Source organism: Hippopotamus amphibius, chromosome 16 (genome assembly GCF_030028045.1).
Source record: "Hippopotamus amphibius kiboko isolate mHipAmp2 chromosome 16, mHipAmp2.hap2, whole genome shotgun sequence".
NCBI lineage: Eukaryota > Metazoa > Chordata > Mammalia > Artiodactyla > Hippopotamidae > Hippopotamus > Hippopotamus amphibius.
The window spans coordinates 32,237,909-32,262,668 of NC_080201.1; the positions used below are offsets into that span (position 1 = coordinate 32,237,909).

The window sequence follows — 24,760 nt, forward strand, 5'->3', positions numbered from 1 at the left end:
CAAAACATAGCTTATTTCAGACAGCAAGGGGCAATTTCAAACTAAGTATAAATTTGAAATGTTAATTCATTTGATAAGTATAGGCACTAGAAAACCTCAGTGTTTATACTTGATGTTTATATTTGATTTTCAGATGTAATTTATGCACTCATTTAAATCCTGCCCACATGTTATTAGTTTAGGCTGTGTAACAAGCTGCATTCTACACAGTGTCAATCTGTAACTGCCCCCTGTAGATTCTCTCATTGCAAATGGACAATGAATCTTATTCAATTAGTCCACTTGTTGTAATTAATGCATCCAATTCATCATAAGTAAAGGAAACAAACAAAAATACTATTTTACATTATAATTTTTTTTCTTTGTAAGCTCAGTGGAAGGCACTGGGGCTGTTTTTAAAGTCATCAAATATATGTGTTATTATTATTATTTTTTTTAGAAGAAACATTAAACTTGATGAAACTGCTCCAGTTTAAAGTTCAACTCAAGACTCTAGCTTACACTCATCTGGAAAAAAACAATCAAGTTTAAAGTGGTTCTTTATTTTAGTTAATCCTTAACTTTGTGAAAGCAGCATTTTATTGTAAGCTTTTGGTAGCCTGAATTATAAATCACTTCCTGTTTAGGGAATTCCCTGGCTGTCCAGTGGTTAGGACTCTGTGCTTCCACTGCAGGGGATATAGGGCTCAACCTCTGGTCTGGGAACTAAGATCCCACATGTCGTGGTGGTGGCAAGGCCAAAAAATAAAATAAAATAAAGTAAAATCAATCAATCACTTCCTGTTTAAGAAGCGGACATTGTTTTTTTCAAAAAGTTTAATTCACTGAGTTGTTTCATATAAACAGTCACTAAGGTCTAAGTATTAGCTAAGTATTAATCACAGTCAATACACTTTTCAGCACACTTTAGTTTTTATTCTTTAAAAAAATTATTTCTTCTTTTTTAAAAAAGAAAATGATGTTTATGCTTAAAAATACTGACAAAATAGGAACATTAAAATCAAATACTTTACTTCAGTGTCTCTAAGATACACATTTTCCCCATGTACCAACATCTATGAAATCAAGATTCATCTAATAAACAAAGATATGCCATAGTTTTAACTGGAAATATAGTTTTTCTTTCTTATTGACACATAAAATAATGGTATGTCTTATAATCAATGACATTTTAGATTCAATGAAGTAACAGCACATCATTTGCTAATGATAAAGCTTACTAATACATCTTATGTAAAGGTGTACATCTTAAAAATGGACCTGTAAATTTTAATTAAATTAATAATAATACATAATGTATATATCAATTCTTTCTGCAGATGAATATGTTTCAGATTTTCACTGACTTTAAGTTTAGATGTAAGGAGTGAAATCGATATAACATTTTATCTTCTTGGCATTTAAAAATTATAGAACTTACATAGAGACTACTAATGGCATGATTAATAATTAAAATATATATATAACAAATCTATACCATACGTTTTTCAAAGTGTTTTTCTATCATATGTCAAAAAACAATTAATTAATTAATACATTTATATTTTATCCAAACAGATACTAAATTTTTATTATTGTGAATACCTGCAATCAGGGTCGTACTTACTACCTTATTAACATGGACTATAAAGTGATAATTTCCAGTTTCTGATGATTCATCTTATTTTCCCCTCAGATTTTGTTCATATTATTTTTCTCTTACACTATTATTTAGATGTGTCTCTCTATAGACATACATGTGGACATACTTACATGTTTATTTTGTTTAAAAATACACACATACATATGTATGTATATGCGTGATAGTAGGTAATTAATAAATGTTATTTTGCTACTCCCTTATTGGGGGTTCAGAATGACTATCGGAAAAAAGGGCACAATATAATTTAAAGATCCAATTTAATGTTTTACTGTTTTTCTTTATGATACCCTTAATTTCAACTTAATTTCATAAATATTTCCTAACTTAGATGTTTTCTGCTTTAACTAAAGAGAAAAGTGACTTCTAGCACCTGATAGATGCCATTCTCGTAACAAGCAGAAAGAATAAGAATGATACAAAAAAGCATTTTTTTTACTTTTGATCATGAAGTACCTTTACTGACTAAATTTACGAGGCCACAAGAGCATTTTTAAGCGTCAAAGGCTGATACTTCTCAGTCTGATAATCTAATGCAAGAAGTAAATTATAACTGACAACATGGAAATAGTTTAAATGGCAAGGTTATAAAACATAAATCTAAAGATGCTTCAATCAAATAATGTGATATTTTATTATATAATCTAAAAACCGAATAGAGCCATAAGAAAATTCTACCAGAAGTCTTAGAATGAATTTATTTTAGAATTTAACTCTCTACTATTACTAAACCATTAGTTTTGTCCCTGTGATTTAATGAAGGATTAGCTTGCTATTTCTGACTTTGATTTAACAAATCAAATGCAGCCATTTGGCATTATTTAATATTTAATCTCCCATTCATTCATTCATTCCATAAAATTCATTCCCTCCCACTCATGGAGCATCTATTATGTACCGACCATTACTAAAGAAATATCTGCTCTTCTACTTGAAAGGCAGCTTGTTAGAACTTGACTGCCAAGATTATAAAAAATGTCAAAGTAGAAAAAGGTTGTTTCCAGTCCTACCTCACTCTTCATTTTACACCTGCCACTTCCATTTCAACACACACCCTTCCACATAACGATGCAATTCCTCTCAAACTCCAAGCATATTCCAAAATAAAATTTACCTGTCCTAAATGCTACTCTAGCTAACCTGATACACAAAGGCATGCTTATATGAAGAAAAAAAAAAAGTTAACCTATTATCCTTCTTACCAGGTAGCAACTGTTTCTGTTTTCATTCGTCTGCTTGACTTTTAAACTGATCTTATTAGGAACAGAGCCTTAATGGAAAGAGAACCTGGGCAGACAGGTGAGAGCTTAAGCTTGAAGAAAGCGGCATGGCTCCTGGCCTGGGCTTCTTCCTTAAATAGCAGTATGTTATTTATGTTTTCAGAAAATAATGGCTAACATGCCCAATCTAACTCACCGAGTTGTTGCATAGAGTAAATGAGACTATATGAAAGCCTCTGAAAAGGACACTCTATTCCTTGTATTAAAAAAAATTAATTTATGAAAGTGACAGAAAAAATGAAAAGGTTTCAAGTATACTAGCAAGCAGAGGCAAGGAAGTATTGGTTTTCTTCAGAGAAGTAGTCCTAGATTATATTGCATCACATATGTGGATTAAATAAACACCAACTCTGACTATATATCAACCATAACTTATAATTTATAAATTTAGTTACTTTTGAAATTTATATTTCACATTGCTTATTGTTAAGTTTCAACACACACTCTCTTTAATTTTATCTGATATTAGCAAAAGTTCAATTCTAAAACTAATAGAAAAACAAAACCTTTACAAGAAAACATTTAATACATTATGAAACATTATTATTTAAAGTGATGCAAGTAAACAGCTATTTAAATGATGGTTCTTCACAGAAAAATTAAAAATGGTACATTCAAAATTATAAAATGCAGTGACTTGCTGGAAAGCACAGTTATAAAATATTTCCAATGACCAATATAGACTCTAGATTGTACATGAATTTAATTTCCAACCATGCTTTAGTTGTCTGATAAAGATGATCAAGAAACTGTTTCACTCCGACAGCTTAATAATATATGGGCAAGCTTCACTTTTGCTTGTCTGCAACTTATAAATTCCTCTATCAAAAAGTCATCCACTCTCAACAATTACTCAATACCTCACTGTGGAAATATCTTTCCAATACAATTCTCACCTCTTTTCTTAAGAATGCTATCTCTAAAAACAAGTACTAAATTAATCATTATGTGCAATATTAAAATATTGTCAATAATCTACCTATTTCTAACAAAAATACAAATATCACAGAATACGTCAGATACTCTACTGTAATACCTTACTATTCTCTACCATATTAGTCCACATTTTTCAAAAATCCATGTTTCTCTATACAATTTTAATTATTTCCAATTTCCCCTTATATATTGTTTTTTTCTTGAACCAGGTTCACTTCTGTTATCTTTTGCCTCTAGTTATCCCCACCCCCACCAATTCAAACTTACTATAACTCTTGAGGGTTCTCTACTGATTTCCTCTTATTTTATGCATTATTTTAAAATACCCTTTCAAATAGTGCCACTATATTTTGACTATATCTCTGTACAAGTTAAAACTGGAAAGTTTTAATTACAGTAACTTTTAATACGTTAAAGGATTAAATATGGGGTTTCCTAAATTAAAACTAGATAAAATATTGAAAAAATAAGATACTTTCATACCAAAACTTTTAAATAAAAAGGAGTAGAAACCTAACTTTCAAATTTTATTTTAGCTATCTGAAAATGAAATACAAAATCAATAATATTAATTATTTCTCTATTATAGCAAGAAAGCCCATGTTATTTAATGGTTTGGACTGAAAGGCAGCAGGACCTAATGATATAACTCAGTTTGGTGGCTGCATTTAAAATGTTGTGAATTAATTATTTACAAAATTGTGTTACTTCTAAATACATATATACTGCATAAACAATTTTGTAAGCAAATGAAGATTTTTATAAGGGATTTTTCCTTTATTGTGTACTTTTTGTGTGGAAAAAAAGAAAACATTAAATACTTTAAAATTTCAAATAAAGCCTTCAAAAATAATCAAATATTCCTGCAAAAATGATTCTAAACTATGTTGGCCTTAGATTATTTTTATCCTTGCGTGCAAAACAAACATACGTATAAAACAAATAATAACACTTATTATATTTTATTTTTTGAAAATATATTAGGTAAGTAGTCAAATAAAAATACCTAGGATTAATGTACCCTCCTAAAGCAATTCTTTGTCCTTATAATTCTCTTGGAGCATTAATCCTTACCTGGCCTCTTTATTACATAAAGTAAATCAGAAAGACTGTAAGGGCGTAAGTCTGTAAGAGCAGAGAGCTGCTTATTGTTGATTTAAATGGTCTTAGTTTTCTTGCCATTCCATTTAGTTCAATATTGTGGGTTTACGAGAAAATATTATATTTCATGTTTCCAAACTATAAGGTGCCCAATGAAGTACAACTAAGAGGTAAAGAAACCTCATAAAAAATTTCAAGACATTTTTTTATAAAGTACATTTGGAACTGGCATAGCAATATGGATTTTGTTTTGGAACTGGCACAGCAATATGGGTTTTGTTTTTCCTTTTTCTGCTTTATATATAAAATATTTTCCTATTTTAAATTCCTTTTACTGACATTAATATACAAAAAGCTACGTTCATAGACAAGTAAAATTTAGTAAATTCTGGAATATTACCTAATTCATTCAAAAAGGCAGTAAGATATACATAGTATCTAACAACTTAAAACTCCAAAGCAGGAGAAAACACATCATACGCAAATCAAAGTAAAAGATTAGACAGCCTGCACTTCTACAAAAACTTTCAAGGAAGAAGATTTAATTCTTAACCAACTTACCCAATTTTTGTCTTCTCTTTTAACTTAGAACAAGTTTTTGTTTTTTTGCTCTCTTTGTCCTTTGGCTTGGATTTCATCCTTCTACCTTTCTTTTCCTCTTTTCCTTCAACTGAAGCACTAGGAAAGTTTTCAGGGCTCATTACTCGTGGAATATTGCGTTCCCCACGCTCCTTTGCTTTTGCTATGGCCTCTGATATTATACGATTTGCCTTTTCTTGCTTGCTTTCTGATTCCACCTTTTTTCTCTGCTTCTTCTCGGACATGATCCTCACCTGGGTATTCTGCAACTTAGTATATGTCCCAGAACCATCACTCTTCTTGGAAGATGGAGGCTAGAGAAATCAAAATCATTTTTTTACAATATACCAAAATATACTTAAACAATGAACATAAATAACCAAAAATTTAGAATTAAGCTTTAAGAAGTAAAACACATAAGCAAATATATGGCTGCTACAAACAAATTTAAAATTAAAACATTTTGCTGATCTAGAAATTAGTGTAGGTATAAAACAAAATGCTCAACTACTGCTTTTAAAAATGAAGGTTAAAGAAGGATAACATAGATTCACTGACATTGTCATAGCATTCTTGATTAATTTAGTCATGTAAATATTCTGGGCATTTGGAATAAGTCTCTTCTTTCCTCTTCATTCCAGAACTCAGAAAATTATTAATAAATTTTAAACAGCAATTTTAATTTAGAATGACTACTCCCCATAGTTTATTATGATTTAAAAAAAAACAAAGCCTCTCTGCTTTATAGGAAACTGAAACTAGAACCTGAAATCATTCAAATCATTCTAATGTGCAATCTATGCAGCAATGTAGCTAGTTAGTAAATAGACATTCCCATACTTAAAATTAGAGAAAGTTTTAGTTTTTCTGTGAAAGAGTTAAATGAGGATTTTTTTCTCTTTCTATATCATATATTTTGCTCAAGCAATTCTGGAAAAAAACAAGTTCATAGTTTTACGTTAAAATTATTAATTATTTTAGCAATGTCACAGGAAGCAGGTCAACAGCATTTTAAAAAAAATAGCCTCTTCAAACACGCATTCATCCACATATTCTTAGATCACAGTTTTGTTATGTTCTTACCCGTAAACATGCCTCTCACTATAGCAAGGGAAAAAACCACCAGGAATTTCCAAACACATTTTCATGCTGGTTCCAGTGTGCTTCACTGGATATCTTTTCTATACCTGCCTCATCAAAGGTTTCATAGCAGTGCTGCAGCACTGGGAAAGGAAGGAGGGTTTAGAATCGCTCACTAAAATGCCACCTTAAGGCCTACAGACTATAACAAATAACCAAGACGCGAGAAAACAGCAACAAGCTCAAGATGGCGATGCAGTACGACTCCCGCAGCAGCAGCCAGTAATAAGGAAGGTTATTCAATCCCATTAGCCTTTTAGCCCAAAGAACCCCTCCTCCTCCCACTCATTCAAGCTTTCACTTACCCTTCCTCTTGGCCTCTTCACTGAAGACATTTTTGGCGTCAGACAAAGGCTTGCCCTCTGCTTTTTCACCACCCCAGGCAGTGCTCAAGAAAAAAGCATTGAAAGAAGATTCCTAAATGGCCTATTTAGCAAGCTGCAACCAAGAGATGCACAACCGTCCACAAATATACATTGTGATTTTTCAACACATTTCTGCCTTGGCAAGTTTATATCCACTGTTCATCCTATTTAGATATGAAAAAGGCTGTAAACCCCTCCTAAAAAGCTGAGTTTCCTCAATAGCTGTAAGCAGATAGCCAGATTCCAACAAAGCACAGAAAGAAATGAATGCACAAAGCATCAAAATGCATCAGCATGAATATTAGAGATGTCGTTAAAAATACTGACTCCTTCTGCGGAAGTAGGCCAGCAGATGGTGCTACCAGTTATTATTCCATTAGACTCTGCAATTTAACCCCCAATGGACTGTTCTTCCCTCCATGTAACACATTAACTCTCACTCTACCATTTCCTGTAGTAAAGTTTTAAAAAAATATACGTAAAAACCTGATTTTAAAAAATCATCTGAAAATGAAAATTGTAGTGAAACGGCTTTATGCAGTTATCAATATTGAAAAACAAAGTCCAATGCAATTTTTACCAGACAAAAATACTTTTCTGTGATACTCTAAAATATTTAAAGTATGAACACAGCTGAAGACGAGCAAAGGGTTAAAGGGGAGGTCATGCAAATGAACACATAACAAGTGACTTCTCCTTAAGAAATTAGATAAGGTCTCTTAATATTCTTCTAACAAAAAGCTAACAATGTCATTTTTAAAGTAGAGAAATGAAGCTATTTTCATTTAAATTCTAAAAAGAAGCCTAAGATTTTGAAATGAATGCATAAGAGCTGTTTATAAAAAATAACTAACCATAGTTAAATTTTTTCCTTACTTAAACCTGAATAAATACATTAATTTATTTTCCTAACCTAAAAAAACTCCTAAAACATACCTGACCTTTACTCCTTACATTCTATTTCAACTGAACTGTTAAGTTTTTAAGATAAAGTTTTAGTTTTAGTCCCTTGCTGAAACTAAATAAGTAGCAAGTACTCCTTAATTTGATCATTAATATCACTTTTCATCTATAAAATATTGAGACTATTTTAGTAAGCAATGACCTTAAATACCTAAAACAGAATTTTCACTGCTTCAAAATTCACGTTTACCTCCTTAATTAATACCATTTTTTCAACTGGTTTTGGCAAGTCGTCTGATAGCTCTATCAAAGAACCTGTTTTTAGTTTTTTCCTTTTAGGCATCAAAGGTCTTGAAATGGGGCAACATTATATGAACAGTGTCCTAGAAAGACCAATCTAAAGAGCAGGAGAGGAAATTAAAGCCATAGGACCACTACTGCAAGAAAAGGATCTTACTAATCTAAGAGATCATCTATACAAAAATCATAATAACCAATAATAAGGGCTAACACTTACCAAGTGCTTATTAGGTGATAGGTACTATTCTAAGCATTTTACACATAATAATTAATTTAATCCTGAATAACAGGGTAATAGTGATAATGGAGCGGAGTAAACAAACGGGAGAGATATTCTTACAGCCGTACTGCAAAATGACAGAACAGACCTAGGAGCACAATTTTTATAAATCATAATTATAACAATAATAATAAGAGGTAACACTTATTTGGCCCCTACTATGTTCTAGGCATCATTCCTAATATGACATATACATGAACAACATGGATTTAAACTGTGTGGGTCCACTTATATGCGGATTTTTTTCAATAATAAATACTACTGTGGTCCATAATCCACAGTTTGTTTCATCCAAGGATGTGGAACCACAGATACAGAAGAATCAGGAACTGAAAATACAGAGGAATCACATATACGGAGAACTGACTATAAATTATACTTGAATCTTTCAATGAGTCTCTAATCCTGCATTGTTCAGGGGTCAACTGTATATTCACTCAATTTTAAAAAAACAAAAACCAAAACCTGTGAGATATGTATTAGTGTTATCCTCATTTTATTCTCATTTTATAGCTAAGGACACTAAAGCATGAGAAATAATGCCCAAGATCACAGGGCTACTGAAAGATGAGGCAGGGATTAAGAGGCAGAGAGCCTCATAATGGAAACCATGCTCTTAGCCACTGCATTATACCATACTTGGTTCAAACACCACATAACTTACAGAGATTAATTTGAACACAAAAGAAAGTAAATGACTTTCTCAAAATTTCAGATACTAGTAATGAAGCAAGAACAAAATTCAGTTTTTTCCAGTGCCCTTTCCAAGATGTAGGAAGCAACTAGATATGGGTGGGGTATGGTTAAAGAGCAGGAAGATTCCATACTTGCTTTCTAGACCAAGTACTGGTACAAGATAAAAGAAATAGGAAATCTAGTTGAGAAAGGGCATGTATGTGTGCATAAGTTTAATTCTTTTCACACTGAGTTTTAAATGAAAAGTTTGAGTAACTGGAAATTTGGGACTGGATCCTCAGAGAGGTCAGGGCTGGAATATAAGATGTAGATTCTCTTGCTATTTTCTTTGAATACTGTTAACTCACTGATACTATCCACAGAACCTAGGATGATTTCTAAAACATCTCACTTCTCCTATAAAGCTTTCCATTAGATTCCATTACTTGATTTAAAATCCCAATTATTTAACAATAAATCCTAACAGTAGACAAATATTTGTAATCAAATTATTTTTGTGATCAAATATTTCTTCTACTCTGGATACAATATTTTAAATCTATATTCCCATTGAACATTAATACTCAGGTATTAAGTAACTATTCATTTTTAATTAGGTAGGTAATTTCCCAGTTTACAAATAGACACAAACATACAAAGGGGTAGTTAATAGTAACTTATCTTAATGTTACAATTTTTCTTTTTCACCTACATAAGCAGTCAACAAATTCTGTTCAATTTACTTAATTGTGTTTTATTTTGTTTTCTTCCTCTCAGTCCCAACATCTCCTGCTGTATTAATTTCCCACTTGTTATGTTTACATTACAGTAAGAAAATGTCCTTATCTGTACAAAGTATATCAAGTCATCAGGGGTTATGGAACATCAGGTTTGCAATCTACTCTCCAATTCTTTACAAAGTAAAAGAATTTCTTTGTATTTCATTTGTGATTTCTCTGTAGGTTTGTCACAGTTTCAAAACACAACTTTTAAAATAAAGGCAGGGACTTCCCTGGCAATCCAGTGGCTAAGACTTGGCCTTCCAGTGCAGGGGATGTGGGTTCGATCCCTTGTCAGGGAGCGAAGATCCCACATGCCTCGTGGCCAAAAAACCAAAACACAAAATAGAAGCAGTAACAACTTTAATAAAGGCTTTAAAAATGGTCTGCATCAAAAAAATTCTTAAAAAAAAAAATAAATAAATAAAGGCAAAGGCCTTGTTCCCCAAGGACCTGTATGCTAAATGAGAAAAAAATACATAAAAGAAGGCACATATATTAACAACATATCCAAATATTTATAAGAAAAACAAGTCATAGCAAAACATAAAGATGATATCATATGTGACATATCAATTATTTTTACAGCAACTAGAATATATGAAAGACCCTGCATGTCATATTTCAATACTAGAGAAACTCAAGGATTTATGGTATGAGTGTTTTTCAAACCATAGGTCATGACATAACAAGTCATGATATAAATTCAGTGGATTCAGACTAGCACTAAAGAAATGAAATAGAATGAAAAAGAGTGGTACCTAACCTTTAGGAATGCTACCTCTTAAAAATTAGAAACTTTTAATATCATGGTTACTCCTCTTTTCCTTCATGAGAGAAAGAAGCAAAGGGATCTGGGTAAGAAATTAGAGGTGTTAATATCTGAGTGGGGACTCCGTTCTTTCTCCTCTTGGTGGAATAATTTTCCCACATGCTCACCCACTCACAATGAGGAATTCATCCACTTCAAATATTTTAGTTGCATACAAATAATTAAAAATTTTGAATCACCAGTGTGTAGACATGAGTGGAAATCATAAATTTTCAAAAAGAAGGGGACAATGATTGCATGGCTGCCATACCTCTACTATATAGAGCACAGATTCCACTATTAGGGAAAAATATAAAAAATTAAAAGTTCTACTTCACACATTTTTAAAACAATATGAAGGAATAAAAGGTCTCAAATAATAAAACAGATATAATTCCTTAGTAATAATAAAATACAGAACGAAGAATTTTCAATAACATATATAAAACTATATTATAGCTAAAAATCTTTCAACTTTTCTCAGGAGAGAAGACTCTTAGGTTTCAGACCTGAGGGACTAGGTGAACGGAGCTTACAACGGAAGAGAATATAAAACAGAAAAGAGATAGCAAGGCTTGAGCAAGAATGAGTTTTACTGCCCAGAGAGACACACAGAATAAGAACGAGAACCGTTAGAGAAAACTCAAAACACCAAGTTTTAAAGAGCCAGCAGATGAAGAGGAGTTAAAGAAGGAAAACAAAAAGAAACTACAAAAAAGGTAAGATGAGTATCAGGAAAGAGTGGTGTCCTGGAAGCCAAGAGGAAAGAGTAAAAACTCTGCCATCAAAAGGAAAATAAATATCTGAGAGTAATTTGATATTATAAAGCTAACTAAGGAAGCATTTTAGTTCTGTTAAATTGTTTATAGTAAGCCAGTGTACTAGTTTTTAATATCTTTATTTTAGAAAGAATCATATAATTATTTACTTAAATATTCACATTAAACCAACCTCTAAAAACAATGAATCTGTAGTTAATTTTAGTAACACATGTTAAACATTAGTGGTGACTTCTTTTGCATTTATTGCATATAACATTTTTTCCACAAGGTACCAATAAAGATTTGCTTTTAAAGAGAAAAAAAAGGAGGAAAAATTGATCCAAATTATTATCTGTCAAAGTCTTTTGAGTTTTACCCTTATATTTGTTTTCAGAGTTTTTGATGTGAAGCAATTATTTTATTTCACTTCCTTCACATCTGTGAACTCCCATGTTCATAAATTAAAAGGCTTATTTTCATCTTGTGACTTGTACTAGTACCCAGGTTTCCACTTTTAGCTAATGATGACATGCTTTTTTTTTTAGTGTCATAAATTTTACATTGTACATTGATAAGGTAATACTATTAAAAGTATTCCCTCTACTTTAATCAGCCACATAGCAGTTCAGGCAAATAGTATATATTCATCAAAGTTGTTTTTTTTTTTTAAATAAATGGTTATTATGTGACTTATAGGAAATACAGAGAGAAGAACATGTTAGAGGATACCATGGGAATGTAATCAGCAAAATCCAGAAGGTGGGAAACTCTAAAGACAAATGACTCAATTTCTTCAGCAAAGAAACTATAAGAAACAAAACAAAGAAGGGTAACCATAGATCAAAAGAGACTTAAGACTAAACGTAATGACAAAATTAAAAAAATAGAAAAAAGAAAAGAGAGGCTTAATATTCATATCACCTGAATGCAATGTGTGGCCCTTGTTTTGAACAAATCTGTAAGACTACATTTATTAATACTAGGTAACTTTAACTTTGGGTATTTGATTATGAAGGAATTATAGTTATTTTTTAAGTGTGAAACTAACTTTGCAATTGTGTTTTAAAGCAAAAACCTTTGTCTTTTAGATATACAAATTGAAATATTTACAGATGAAGGGATATGATTGAGGTGTGAGTCCCTGGAGGGGGTGGGTATGACAGTCAGAGAGTTGTATAGATGAAAAATTGCCTATAAATTGATGGCTGTCATAGCTAGGTGATGGATACTCTACTTTTGTGTACATTTGAAATGTTATATAATAAAGAAATTTAAACAGTTATATCCTGTGAATAACACGTTATAAGTTATGTTAAAATATCTGGACTTCATGCTGAAGTGAATTGGGGAATCGACAAAAGATTACATCTAGAGAAGTAACAGAATCAGATTTTTAGATTTAGAGCTGCTAAGTGGTTTCAATAAAAATACCCAAATACTTCATGAAAACTTTTTTATTTACAAAAAGGCCATATATGATATAAAAACAAGTAATATTTAACCTTCTATTTTATATTAGTTTGTGTTGCTTTTTCAATGCTGTATTATTCAAAACTTCAACTTTTGTGTCCAAACAAATCAAAAGTATATTTTAAAAACATTAAACCACAAAATCTCATGAAGTCCCTTACTTACTGACAACATTAAATATACTGAATTCATCACTCCATAAATAACTAATGATACTAAAAGCTGTTCTCAGCATAATGCTGTGATTAAAGAAAAGGGCTTTGGATACAGCCAACCCTGGGTCCCAGTTACATCATCTGTAAAATGGAGATAATAATAGTGTCTACCTTCTAGGGCTGCTGTGAGACCTAACAGATAATGCCTAAAAAGTGCTTCGTATGGTGTCTGGCATACAAATACGCAGAAATGTTAGGTACTATTGTTATTGCTGTAATGTGATATTGTGTCCACTTCAGTGCATCATCATATCAGGGGATACAATGATGTCAGTATGTCTTATGACTGGTACTGTTAACTTTGGTCCCTTGGTTAAAGTAATGTCTGCCATAACTCTCTACTATAAATTTCTCTTTTTATAATTATCTTACCAGACTATGCAAATATGTTTGCCTAGTAATTTTAGCATACATTGATGTTTCCTGCCAGTAACATTATTATTGCGGTTATTTGCCTAATGGGAATTTTTTATTTCCATCATTCCCTCCATATTTTCAACCGGAATTCTACTATAAACAAAAGTTGCCTCATGTCCTTATTTATTTATTCACTCAGTCATTCATGTATTCACTCAATTATTTATACTGGTATACACTCATGGCTATTTATTTTATTCTATGGGTTATAACCTGATACTATGATTACTTATTTGTTATTCAAATTGTCCCAGCTTTGACCATTTAGAGCTCCTTCAAGTTAGTTCCTGAGCCTTGTTTACCACCATCATATTTTGAATACTTCCTTACTTTCTGGCACTGTAAGATATTCCAGGTTCATGGTAAGAATAGTTATGGAGTGGCTGAGGTGGAAACCATATTACAGTAGATTAAGAATACATGGGAAGAAAGGAAGTAGATACAGTGAGTGTTAAACACTTTTCTTAAATAAATGAAGGGGAAATGGTAGGCTACCGTGGAACTGGAAACGAGTATGTTTATTGGCTATAGAAAAGAAGCCAGTAGACTGCTTGAATATGAGAGAGGAAAATAAAGAAAAACTAGAGAGTAAGTTTTATCACAATTAGAAAATTTAAAGCATTTTCCATACAACAATTCAAAATTCTCACACCACCAATAAAAAATTAAAATATTATATACGAATATCACTTTGGTAAATAACATGAACTTCCCACAGCACCTTTCTTAAAATGCTTCCTAGGGGGGAAAACATTTTTTTTAAAGACTTCTTGAATGTGTTAATTCACAAAGCATTTTCCTTCCCAAAAGTTTTCACAATTTCTGGTGTATTTTAAAATTTTATTTCACAATATTCCTATTAATCAAATTATTAACATTAATCAAATATTAATTTTTCCTAACTGTAGACGAAAGAGTTCAGGCACAGACAGGACAAGTAGCTGTCTATCACAATGAAACAATAGCAGAGTTCAACTCTTTAAAAAATAAAAATCATTTGCGAAGCATTGTCATTGCCTTCCATTCCCACATAGGTGATCCAAAGTTCATAAAGCATTAAATTTATGACAGTGTATGAGGAATCAGCAGCCTTTCCAAAACAGTATGTCAAGTTGCTATTATCCGTTTTCTCCAGATTAAGAGAGAGACTGGAGTGTGGTAGCGGCAGCCTGACAAAACCAGTAGGTGAAATACACTCTCACAGCCTTGAGAAGACCTGATAAAGTAGAAGGGCAACAGTGTAAGTATATTAACCAAACTGTTGCATAATTTGTTAGACAACACTAACCATCATATTCTAAATTCTTTGGCAATGTTTTCAAAGGTATTAATAAAATAAATAAAGGGGAAAAACCTCTCAAGTCTTTTAAAGGGGAGATTGAGAGTTGGTTCTGCTGAAAGACACTGGTTTTTTGAATACAATGCATTATGAAAAATCAATTTTGGGAATTCCTAGGTAGCGCAGTGGTTAAGAATCCACCTGCCAATGCAGAGGACATGAGTTTGAGCCCTGCTCTGGAAAGATTCCACATGCTGCGGAGCAACTAAACCCGTGCACCACAACCGTTGAGCCTGCACCTAGAGCCCATGAGCCACAGCTACTGAGCCTGTGTGCCACAACTACTGAAGCCCACATGCCTAGAGCCTGTGCTCTGCAACAAGAGAAGTCACCACAATGAGGAGCCCGCCCACCACAATGAAGAGTAGCCCCCGCTCACTGCAACTAGAAAAAGCCCGTGTGCAGCAACGAAGACCCAACACAGCCAGTAAATAACAAATAATAAATAAATAAATAAATTTAAGAAAATCAATTTTAATTTTCAGAATTCTGAGATATCTAAAAAACTATTTGAACACTCAAGTAATTATTAACATAATATAAAAATGATGTTAAGGGGAGGCTAACATAAATACATTTGCAATAAGGAAAATTTTTAAAATAAGGTATCTGAACTTGATTTACAGTTTTAGGCAAAAGAAAATCAAATACCGAAGAATAGCTATATATAAAAAGTCAAAAGCATTTTAGAAATCACAAAATATATTTAATTTCATCATATTAAAATTTCACCTTGCAGAATGCAAAGGAAGTAATGAGAGAAACTGTGAAAGTAGTAGTGATGGGAATTATATGAAAAAACTAAACATGACCATTTGGTGTCCATGACAGGTCTAGGCATAGTAGTTGTGTGTCATAAATGCAGGCCTTTTCAAGTTTAGGAAAAAAAAGTATCATCATACGACCTGAACTTACAAAAGCATACATCAATAAAGTCATGAAACATAGTTCAGCAAGTCAGGACTCAAAAATAAAATTCCAACAATTCAATAAGAAATGATTCTAGGCTTCTTGCCTTGTGAGATGGCCCACACTCTGGTCTGTGGAGTGTGTTTCTCCCAGGCCATTCTTGCCTTTTGAGATGGACTGTGTTCTGTCTATGGGATGTCTCTCTCTACATAAATCCACTTCTTACCTATCACTTTGCCTCTTGCTGAATTCCTTCTGTGATGAGACATAAAGAACCTGAGCTTTATTAAGTCCTGAGACCAGGTGTGTGATCTCAATTAAAAGATAGTGGGGGGGACTTCCCTGGTGGTGCAGTGGTTAAGAATACGCCTGCCAACGCAGGGGACAAGAGTTCGATTCCTGGGCTGGGAAGATCCCACATGCCACAGAGCAACTACTGAAGCCCGAGCGCCTAGCACCTGTGCTCCCCAACAAGAGAAGCCACTGCACTGAGAAGCCTGTGCACCTCAATGAAGAGTAGCCCCCGCTCACCACAACTAGAGAAAAAAGCCCATGCATAGCAACAAAGACCCAATACAGCCGAAAAAAAAAAAAAAAAAAAAAAAAAAGGAAGAGGCAAACCTATGCATGTCAACTGAGCTCTTTCAAAATTTGTCCAATAGAATCAACTTCCTCAACTTGTACTAAATCCCTCTAAATGAATATTTTCAGTTTAAATTTGTGAACTGATACCATCTGGTCAATCTTCTGGGTTCCTACTAGCCTTTCGCTTCAGCTTAAAATCTCTTCAGCAACTATACCATTAGTTGTTAATTGGCCTCCCTCTTAGATCATACCCAAAAATGCTGATTAAAAAGAAATCTTATGAAGATGAATCTATTCTTGTGTGCATGCGCGCATACACACATAGCTATTTAAGTTAAAAAAAAAAAAAGGTACATGCCTTAACAGCAAGCCATGTGAAAAATACCAGGGAATTTTAGCTCACTGTAAATTAAATAAATGTATGGTGTAATGAGCTTGCCAAAAAAGCAATGCAATCTTAGACTGCACAAACAGAAATGTGGTATAATGAACAAGGGAGGTGATAATTACAGTATACTCTAGTCTCACCCAGAGAAATGTATTCTGTTTTGGGTTTAAGAGGAACACAAACTAGATCACTCATTCAAGACATATTATTTGAGTACATACTACCTGCCAGACAGATTGTTATAAGTACTGGGAATAAAACAGTAAACAAGACAAAGTCCCTGCTCTAATGGAGCTCAGGTTTTAGAGAAGGAGATAAGCAAACAAGGGAAAACAAAAACAAAAAAACCCTATCAGGTAAGGGTAATGGCTATGCAAAGAATGAAACAGGATGATGTGATTAAAAGTGATACGGTGAGGGGCTTCCTAGGTGGCGCAGTGGTTGAGAATCCACCTGCCAATGCGGGGGACATGGGTTCAATCCCTGCTCCAGGAAGATCCCACATGCCGCAGAACAACTAAGCTCATGCGCCACAACTATTGAGCCTGCGCTTTAGAGCCCGTGAGCCACAACTATTGAGCCCATGTGCTGCAACTACTGAAGCCCACACGCCTAGAGCCCGTGCTCCACAACAAGAGAAGCCATGGCAATGAGGAGCCTGCGCACCACAACGAAGAGTAGCCCCCACTCACTGCAACTAAAGAAAGCCTGCGCACAGCAAAAAAGACCCAACACAGCCAATAAAATAATTTATTTAAAAAAAAGTGATAGGGTGACTTTTAAAATGGACTCAAGGAGGAGGCCATTTACACTGAAATCTGAATGAAAAGAAAGAACTAGCAATGCAAAGATCTGAGGAAAGATGAATCAAATTATTCTAAGCAGCTTTGAGAAATTAGCAACAAAGCACAGAGACCAGCATACTGATTTTCACAACTCAATAAGAAGCTTCCCTACTGGATATCATTTGTACTAACTATAGTATACTTCCCAGTCTGTACATCTGGAGACTACCCCATGGAAGTGCACCTAAATTCCTCTTCAGATTTTATCTGTTCAGGTCCTACAGTTTTAAGCTGGTTCCTTCTAGTAATAAGCCATCACTATTCTCCATGGTCTGATTTTTTAAGTCAGTGTGTTTTAACTATGAACTAAAATCTCATTACAAGCCACCCGTTCAGTGGATAGCCATTAACATTCTTTATAAATGAAGGAGACTAGTGTTTTGAGAAACACTGATTACACCTTAATACACATACACCCCTACATATATATGTTCATAAACATTTAAAAACACATCTATGCTGGGTCCCAGTGAAAAATTTGGAAAAACACAGTTCTAAGAGGTTAATGAATACTTCCATTTCATTTTATAGGAGAGTTCAACCCAGACTCTTATTTAGGGTTGGAGGGCTTTGAATCACCTGGTGTTATTAGTCAACCTGGAGGATGGGATCAACCATACTGGGCAATCAATCAATCAGTTATATCTATTTAATGGAGCTTCAATAAAAAGCTCTGACACTGAAGCTCAGGTGAGCATCCCTGATTAACAATATCTCATGCATATTGTCACATATCAATGCTGGGACCTGACTCCAAGGAGAGAGCTTTGTTTTGAAACCCTTTGAGACTGCCTTATGCATCTCTTTCCTTTGGCTAATTTTAACCTGTAACCTCCCCTATAATAAACTGTAACCACAAGCATAATAGTTTTCAGCGAGTTCTGGTAGCCTATTATTGAAAGTAAGGGTGGTTCTAGGAACCTCCAGAATTTATGGATGGTGTCAGAGGTGAGGGCAGTCTCGGGACCGTGTTAGCTTTGCAGTTTGGCGAACTCTTGAGAAATACTTGTCAATGAAAAAAATAAAAAGTTTGATGAGAAAAATGAGAGATCTTGATCTGATAACTATCTTCAAATGTTAGCCAATTGCAAAGATTTTCAAGTTTTTGTAAGATGTATAAAACTAAGACTGGCAATGATTCCATTCTACTAAAGGCCTATCTATAGGAAATCTGGACTGCCTCCAGAGAAAACTGCTTCTTTAAATATTCCTATGCAAAATCTTAAAAAAAAAAAATCTGTATACAGGAAAACATCTATATGACAAGAAACTGGGTAAAGAATACACTAGATCTAGCTGTCCTTTTTCTTTTTCTACAATTACATACAAATCTGCAATTATCTCAAAACAAAAAAGTTAATTAAAAAAAAAAGAAGAAGAACTTCCCTGGTGGTCCAGTGGTTAAGAATCTGCCTTTCAGTGCAGGGGACATGGGTTCAATCCCTGGTCAGGGAATTAAGATCAGGAGGAGGAGGAGGGGGAGGAAAAGGAGGAGGGGGAGGAAAAGGAGGAGGGTGAGGAAAAGGAGGAGGGGGAGGGGCGAGGAGGGGGAGGGGCGGGGAGGGGGAGGGGCGGGGAGGGGGAGGGAGAAGAGGATGCTTTGAGGTGATAGCAAAATTCTTTATCTTGATTGTGGTGTGGTTATGCTATGTACATGTTTGTCAAAACTCACGGAACTGTACACTTAAAAAGGTGAATTTTACTAGATATAAATTATATCTCAATAAACCCACATTTAAAAAAAGATTACTGTTCTTTAGGTCTCAATTCCCATATTAAGAAGTTAATACCACTAGATTCTAAATCTAAGTTAATGTCCTGATATCCCTTTTCCTTAATCCCAGTAGCTGTCCTTGAAGCCTTATCCTATGACTACTATCTAAATCTCAAAATAGTGCCTAGTCCTGATTTCTAGATGCTATTTTCTCACTTCCATGTTTGTCGGTGCAAAAGACTTCAACAGATTCTTCACAAAAGAAGATACACATTTTTGGGCAATAAACCCATGAAAAGATGCACAGTATCATTATCCAATAGGAAAATACAAATTAAATCTATAATACAGTATACAGCCAATCAAGTGGTTAAAATTAAAAAGACTGACAATACCAAAGACTGAAGAGGAAGGAGCACCTGGAACTCTTACAGTGACAGTGGGAATGTAAAATGGTGCAACCCTACTTTGGAAAACAGTTTGGCAATTTTTTATGAAGCTAAACATACATTCAACATATGACCCAGCAATATACGACCCAGCAACCAAAAGAAATAAAACCATATGTACACAAAAAGACTGAACTCAAATGTTCACAGGAGCTTTCTTCATAATAGCCAAAAACAAGAAACAATCCAAATGTCTATCAATAGGTAAATGGACAAATTGTGGTATATTCATAAAGTAGAATGCTAGTCAGCTATAAAAAGGAGCAAACTACTGACCCACACAACAACATAATTTAATCACATATGCATTGTGCTGAGTAAATGAAGTCAGACTCAAAAGGCTACCTACTGTATGATTTTATTTATACCACATTCTCAAAAAAAACAAAACAAAGATATAAGCACAAAAATCAGTGGCTGCTATGGAAAACAGTATGGGGTTCCTTAAAAAACTAAAAATGAAATGACCATATGACCCAGCAATCCTACAACTGGGCATATACCCAGAGGAAACCATAATCCAAAAAGAAACACGTACCACAATGTTCATTGCAGCACTATTTACAATAGTCAGGACATGGAAGCAAACTAAATGCCCATCAAAAGATGAATGGATAAAGAAGATGTGGCACATATATACAATGGAATATTACTCAGCCATAAAAAGGAATGAAATTGAGTTATTTGTAGTGAGGTGGATGGACCTAGTGACTGTCATACAGAGCGAAGTAAGCCAGAAAAGAGAAAAACAAATACTATATGCTAACTCATATATGGAATCTTAAAAAAATGGTTCTGATGAACCCAGTGACAGAGCAAGAACAAAGAGGCAGATGTAGAGAACGGACTTGAGGACACAGGGTGGGTGGCGAAGGGGAAGCTGGGACGAAGTGAGAGAGTAGCACTGACATACATACACTGCCAAATGTAAAATAGGTAGTGGGAAGTTGCCACATAACATAGGGAGATCGATTTGATGGGTGATGACTTAGAGGGTTGGGACAGGGAAGGTGGGAAGGAGTCACGGGAGGGAGGGCATATGGAGATATATGTATAAATACAGCTGATTCACTTTGGTGTACAGAAAAAAACTGGCACAACAGTGTAAAGCAATTATATTCCAATAAAGAGCTTAAAAAAAAAAATCAGTGGCTGCCAGCAGCAGGTGGTTGGTGGAGGGGCTGCTACAAAAGAAGATGAGAGAATTTTGAAGGGATATGGAATCATTTTTATCTTGATAGTAGTGGTACTTACTTACATATATTTGTCAGAACTGTGCAGTAGAAAGAGCAATTCTTTACTTAAATTATATCTGAAAAACAAAACTACTGGGATTTCCCTGGTGGTCTAGTAGTTGAGAATCTGCCTTCCAATGCATGGCACGTGGGTTTGACCCGTGGCCAAGGAACTAAGATCCCACATGCTGCAGGATGACTAAACCCGTGTACCACAACTACTGCTCACGTGTGCCACAACTAGAGAGCCCATGTGCCAAAACTACAGAGCCATGCGTTCTGGAGCCCGCACATCACAACTACAGAGTCCATGTGCTCTGGAGCCCCTGCACGCCACAACTAGAGAGAGAAGCCCACACACCGCAACGAAAGATCCTGTGTGCTGCAACTAAGACCCCAAGCAGTCAAAAATAAATAACTTTTTTTTTTAAAAGATGACCTTTTCAATAAATGGTGGTGAAACAAATGGCTATCTATATGGAAAAAACCAGAAAGAAATTTTAAAAGAAACTACTTATACAGGACTTCCTAGATGGCGCAGTGGTTAAGAATTCACCTGCCAATGCAGGGGGCGTGGGTTTGATCCCTGCTCCCATGCCATGGAGCAACTAAGCCCATGCGCCACAACTATTGAGCCTGTACTCCAGCTCCCGTGAGCCACAACTATTGAGCCTGTGTGCTATAACTACTGAAGCCCACAAGCCTAGAGCCCGTGCTCTGCAATAAGAGAAGCCACCACAATGAGGAGCCTGCTTACTGCAACAAAGAGTAGCCCCCATCTGCCGCAACTAGATAAAGCCCATGTGCAGCATCGAAGACCCAACACAGTGAATAAATAAATTATAAAAAAAAAAACCTACTGATACATAAAATAACATGGATAAATCCCAAAAATATTATGTACAGTGAAAAGAGCCTGACACAAGAGTACATATCATATGATTCCAGTTATAGGTAATCTAAAATAAGCAAAACTAATCTATAGTGACAGAAAGTAGATCACTGATTGCCTGGGGGCCAGGGACGAGAGGATAACTGCCTGCACAGGAGAAAAAGGAAAATTTGGGTGGTTATGGAAATGTTCTATACTTTGATTGTGGTAATGATTATACAGGAGTACACATTGTCAAAAATCATCAAATTACACTCAAAATGGGTATATTTTGTTGGATGAAAATTATGCCTGAATAAAATCAATTTCAAAATGTATTTACCAAGTGAACATAAATATAACAGGATTAATTTTACCCTGGCTTATCTATTTAACAATTTCTATTCTTTATTAGTTTTAATTACTTCACTACAAACTAAAATTAGGTTACATTATCTTAATTTCTATAATTTATGTTAGTCTATTGGCTGATAACAGACAACAAATTTAGAAAATATTTGCTAAGAATATATTACATACAGGAAATATGTTCAACAACAGACTCTCTGGAGATCAAATAAGAAATATGAGATTAAATGCTGTTTACAAAAAAAAGTTGATATTCTTACTGCAGAGATTACATAGCTATATCTATACCACATTTCACATATGACAAAAGGAAGAAAACAATAAATAATCAGTTGTTTGAGGAAATAGCTAAATCAGTATGGACCACAGACGAAAAGGAGACTTGATCTGTGATGCCTAAGAACAAATTAATTTTTATAATGTAAAGATAACGAGAAGATATTCAAGACAGGGAGCTAAGCATGAGTAAAAGCATAACAACTGAAGTAAAGATTTACATAGACCAGCATTTCACAAGCTGTATTTTAAGAAACTGTGGATATTAAACCGTTCATATTCCTATAAAATTCTGAGAAGCTGCCTTGTACTTTACCCTTCTTGGAGCATTATGATAAAGTGTAATTTATTAAAAGCTCACTGTGATAAGCCCATACAGAACTAGTAGTAAATGACCTTGAATAGAATGGATAGGGCAAAATTAAGACAACACCTTTGATTCTTAGTAAGATAATTTTTTTGTATCTTTTAAAAGTCATCATTTTTAAAGTACAAAATGTTTTTAAGAGTTGAGAAATCAGGTTTGTCACCACCTATCTCCACTCGACCCCCTCCTCCAGACAGAAAGCCATATTATAAACTGCTATAATTTTCGGCAGCAAGAGAGGGAACTAATCGGCAATTTATCCTTCCACATTGGAAGGAAGCCTTAAGAAAGAGTTGGGGATCAATGTGTACCAGAAGTTTGTTGGTTCCATTCTAATTGTGTGTGTGTGTGTGTCCATGTGCATGTGGGGAGGAGGGAATATAAATCACAGTTCAATATGGCACTGTGAGAACAGGCAAGAGTATTTTAAATAAGAGGGTGAGAGAATGAAAAATTCAATATTAAAGTGTATCTCTGTAATACAAAAACAAAAATAAAAATACTTAACTGAGTCTATACCATAACACAACACACCATCAACATTAAATTTTTAACCTATTTTATTGATCCTAAGTATTTAAGGAAAAACAAATTTATCTTTACTTATATCTCTTCTATACACCATCCTTTAAGACATGGAATAAACTTCAGTGACTACAAATGCACTATATTCTGACAAAAGCTGCAAAAATATTTTACTAATTGTTCAGTTTAATGCAATCATCCATGATGACGTATTAAAGCTAAAAAAAAAAAAAAAAAAGCAAACACTGGTATGCATAATGAATTAAACTACAGACCAATATCCCTAAACAATATAGACACATATATCAACAAAATGATCTATAAAAATATAAACATCATTTAGGGACTGTGGTGGCACAGTGGTTAAGAATCTGCCTGCCAATGCAGGGGACACAGGTTCAATCCCTGGTCCGAGAAGATCCCACATGCTGTGGAGTAACTAAACCCGTGCACCACAACTACTAAGCTTGCGCTCTAGAGCCCGCAAGCCACAACTACTGAGCCCCTGTGCTGCAACTATTGAAGCCAGCACACCTAGAGCCGGTGCTCCACAACAAGAGAAGCCACCGCAATGAGATGCCCAAACACCATAAGGAAGAGTAGCCCCTCCCGCCCACAACTAGAGAAAGCCCACGTGCAGCAACAAAGACTCAACACAGCCAAATAAATTCATTAAAATTTTTTTAAAAACAAAACATCATTTATCCTATCAATGCAAAGTTATTTTCAGATATGCTGAAAATCAAGTAATGTAACATATCAATAGAATAAAGAATTAAAACCACACGATCATATTAAGTGACAGAGAAAAAGCATTTAACAAAGATCAACATCTCTTCCTGATAAAAATCACTTAACAAATTGGGAATAGAAGGGAACATCCACACCTGATAACAGGCATCTATAAAAAACCCACAGCCAATACCATACTTAATGGTAAAAGACTAAATGCTTTCCCTGAGATCAGGAACAAGAGAAGGATGTTTGCTCTTGCCATTTCTATTCAACATTATACTAGAGATTCTAGCCAGGGCAACTAGGAACAAAAAAGAAATAAAAAGTATATAGATTAAAAAGCAAGAAACAAAACTATGTTTATATGAAGAATACAGATACATGACATGATTAATTTTTTAAAATCCTAAGAAAATATTGTAAGTGGTATCTATAAGGGATTTATAATAAAGAATTACTACAATTCAATAACAAAATGACTACATAATCCAATTTAAAAATT

At 34.1% G+C, this 24,760-nt stretch overlaps 1 protein-coding gene across 20 annotated transcripts in view; it reads right to left on the minus strand.

Annotated features, from left to right (window-relative positions):
• CHD9 (chromodomain helicase DNA binding protein 9) overlaps positions 1–24,760 on the minus strand; it is a 172,801-nt gene that overhangs the window by 92,534 nt on the left and 55,507 nt on the right. For 15 of the 20 annotated variants that reach the window (XM_057713156.1, XM_057713155.1, XM_057713157.1 and 12 more), the window contains one exon: positions 5,518–5,849. In XM_057713156.1, coding sequence (XP_057569139.1) covers positions 5,518–5,849 — 332 coding nt within the window. Of the gene's footprint in view, positions 1–5,517; positions 5,850–6,618; positions 6,869–6,980; positions 7,311–24,760 lie in introns of those variants that run through there. The other 5 variants (XM_057713172.1, XM_057713169.1, XM_057713167.1 and 2 more) reach the window with 3 other exon arrangements.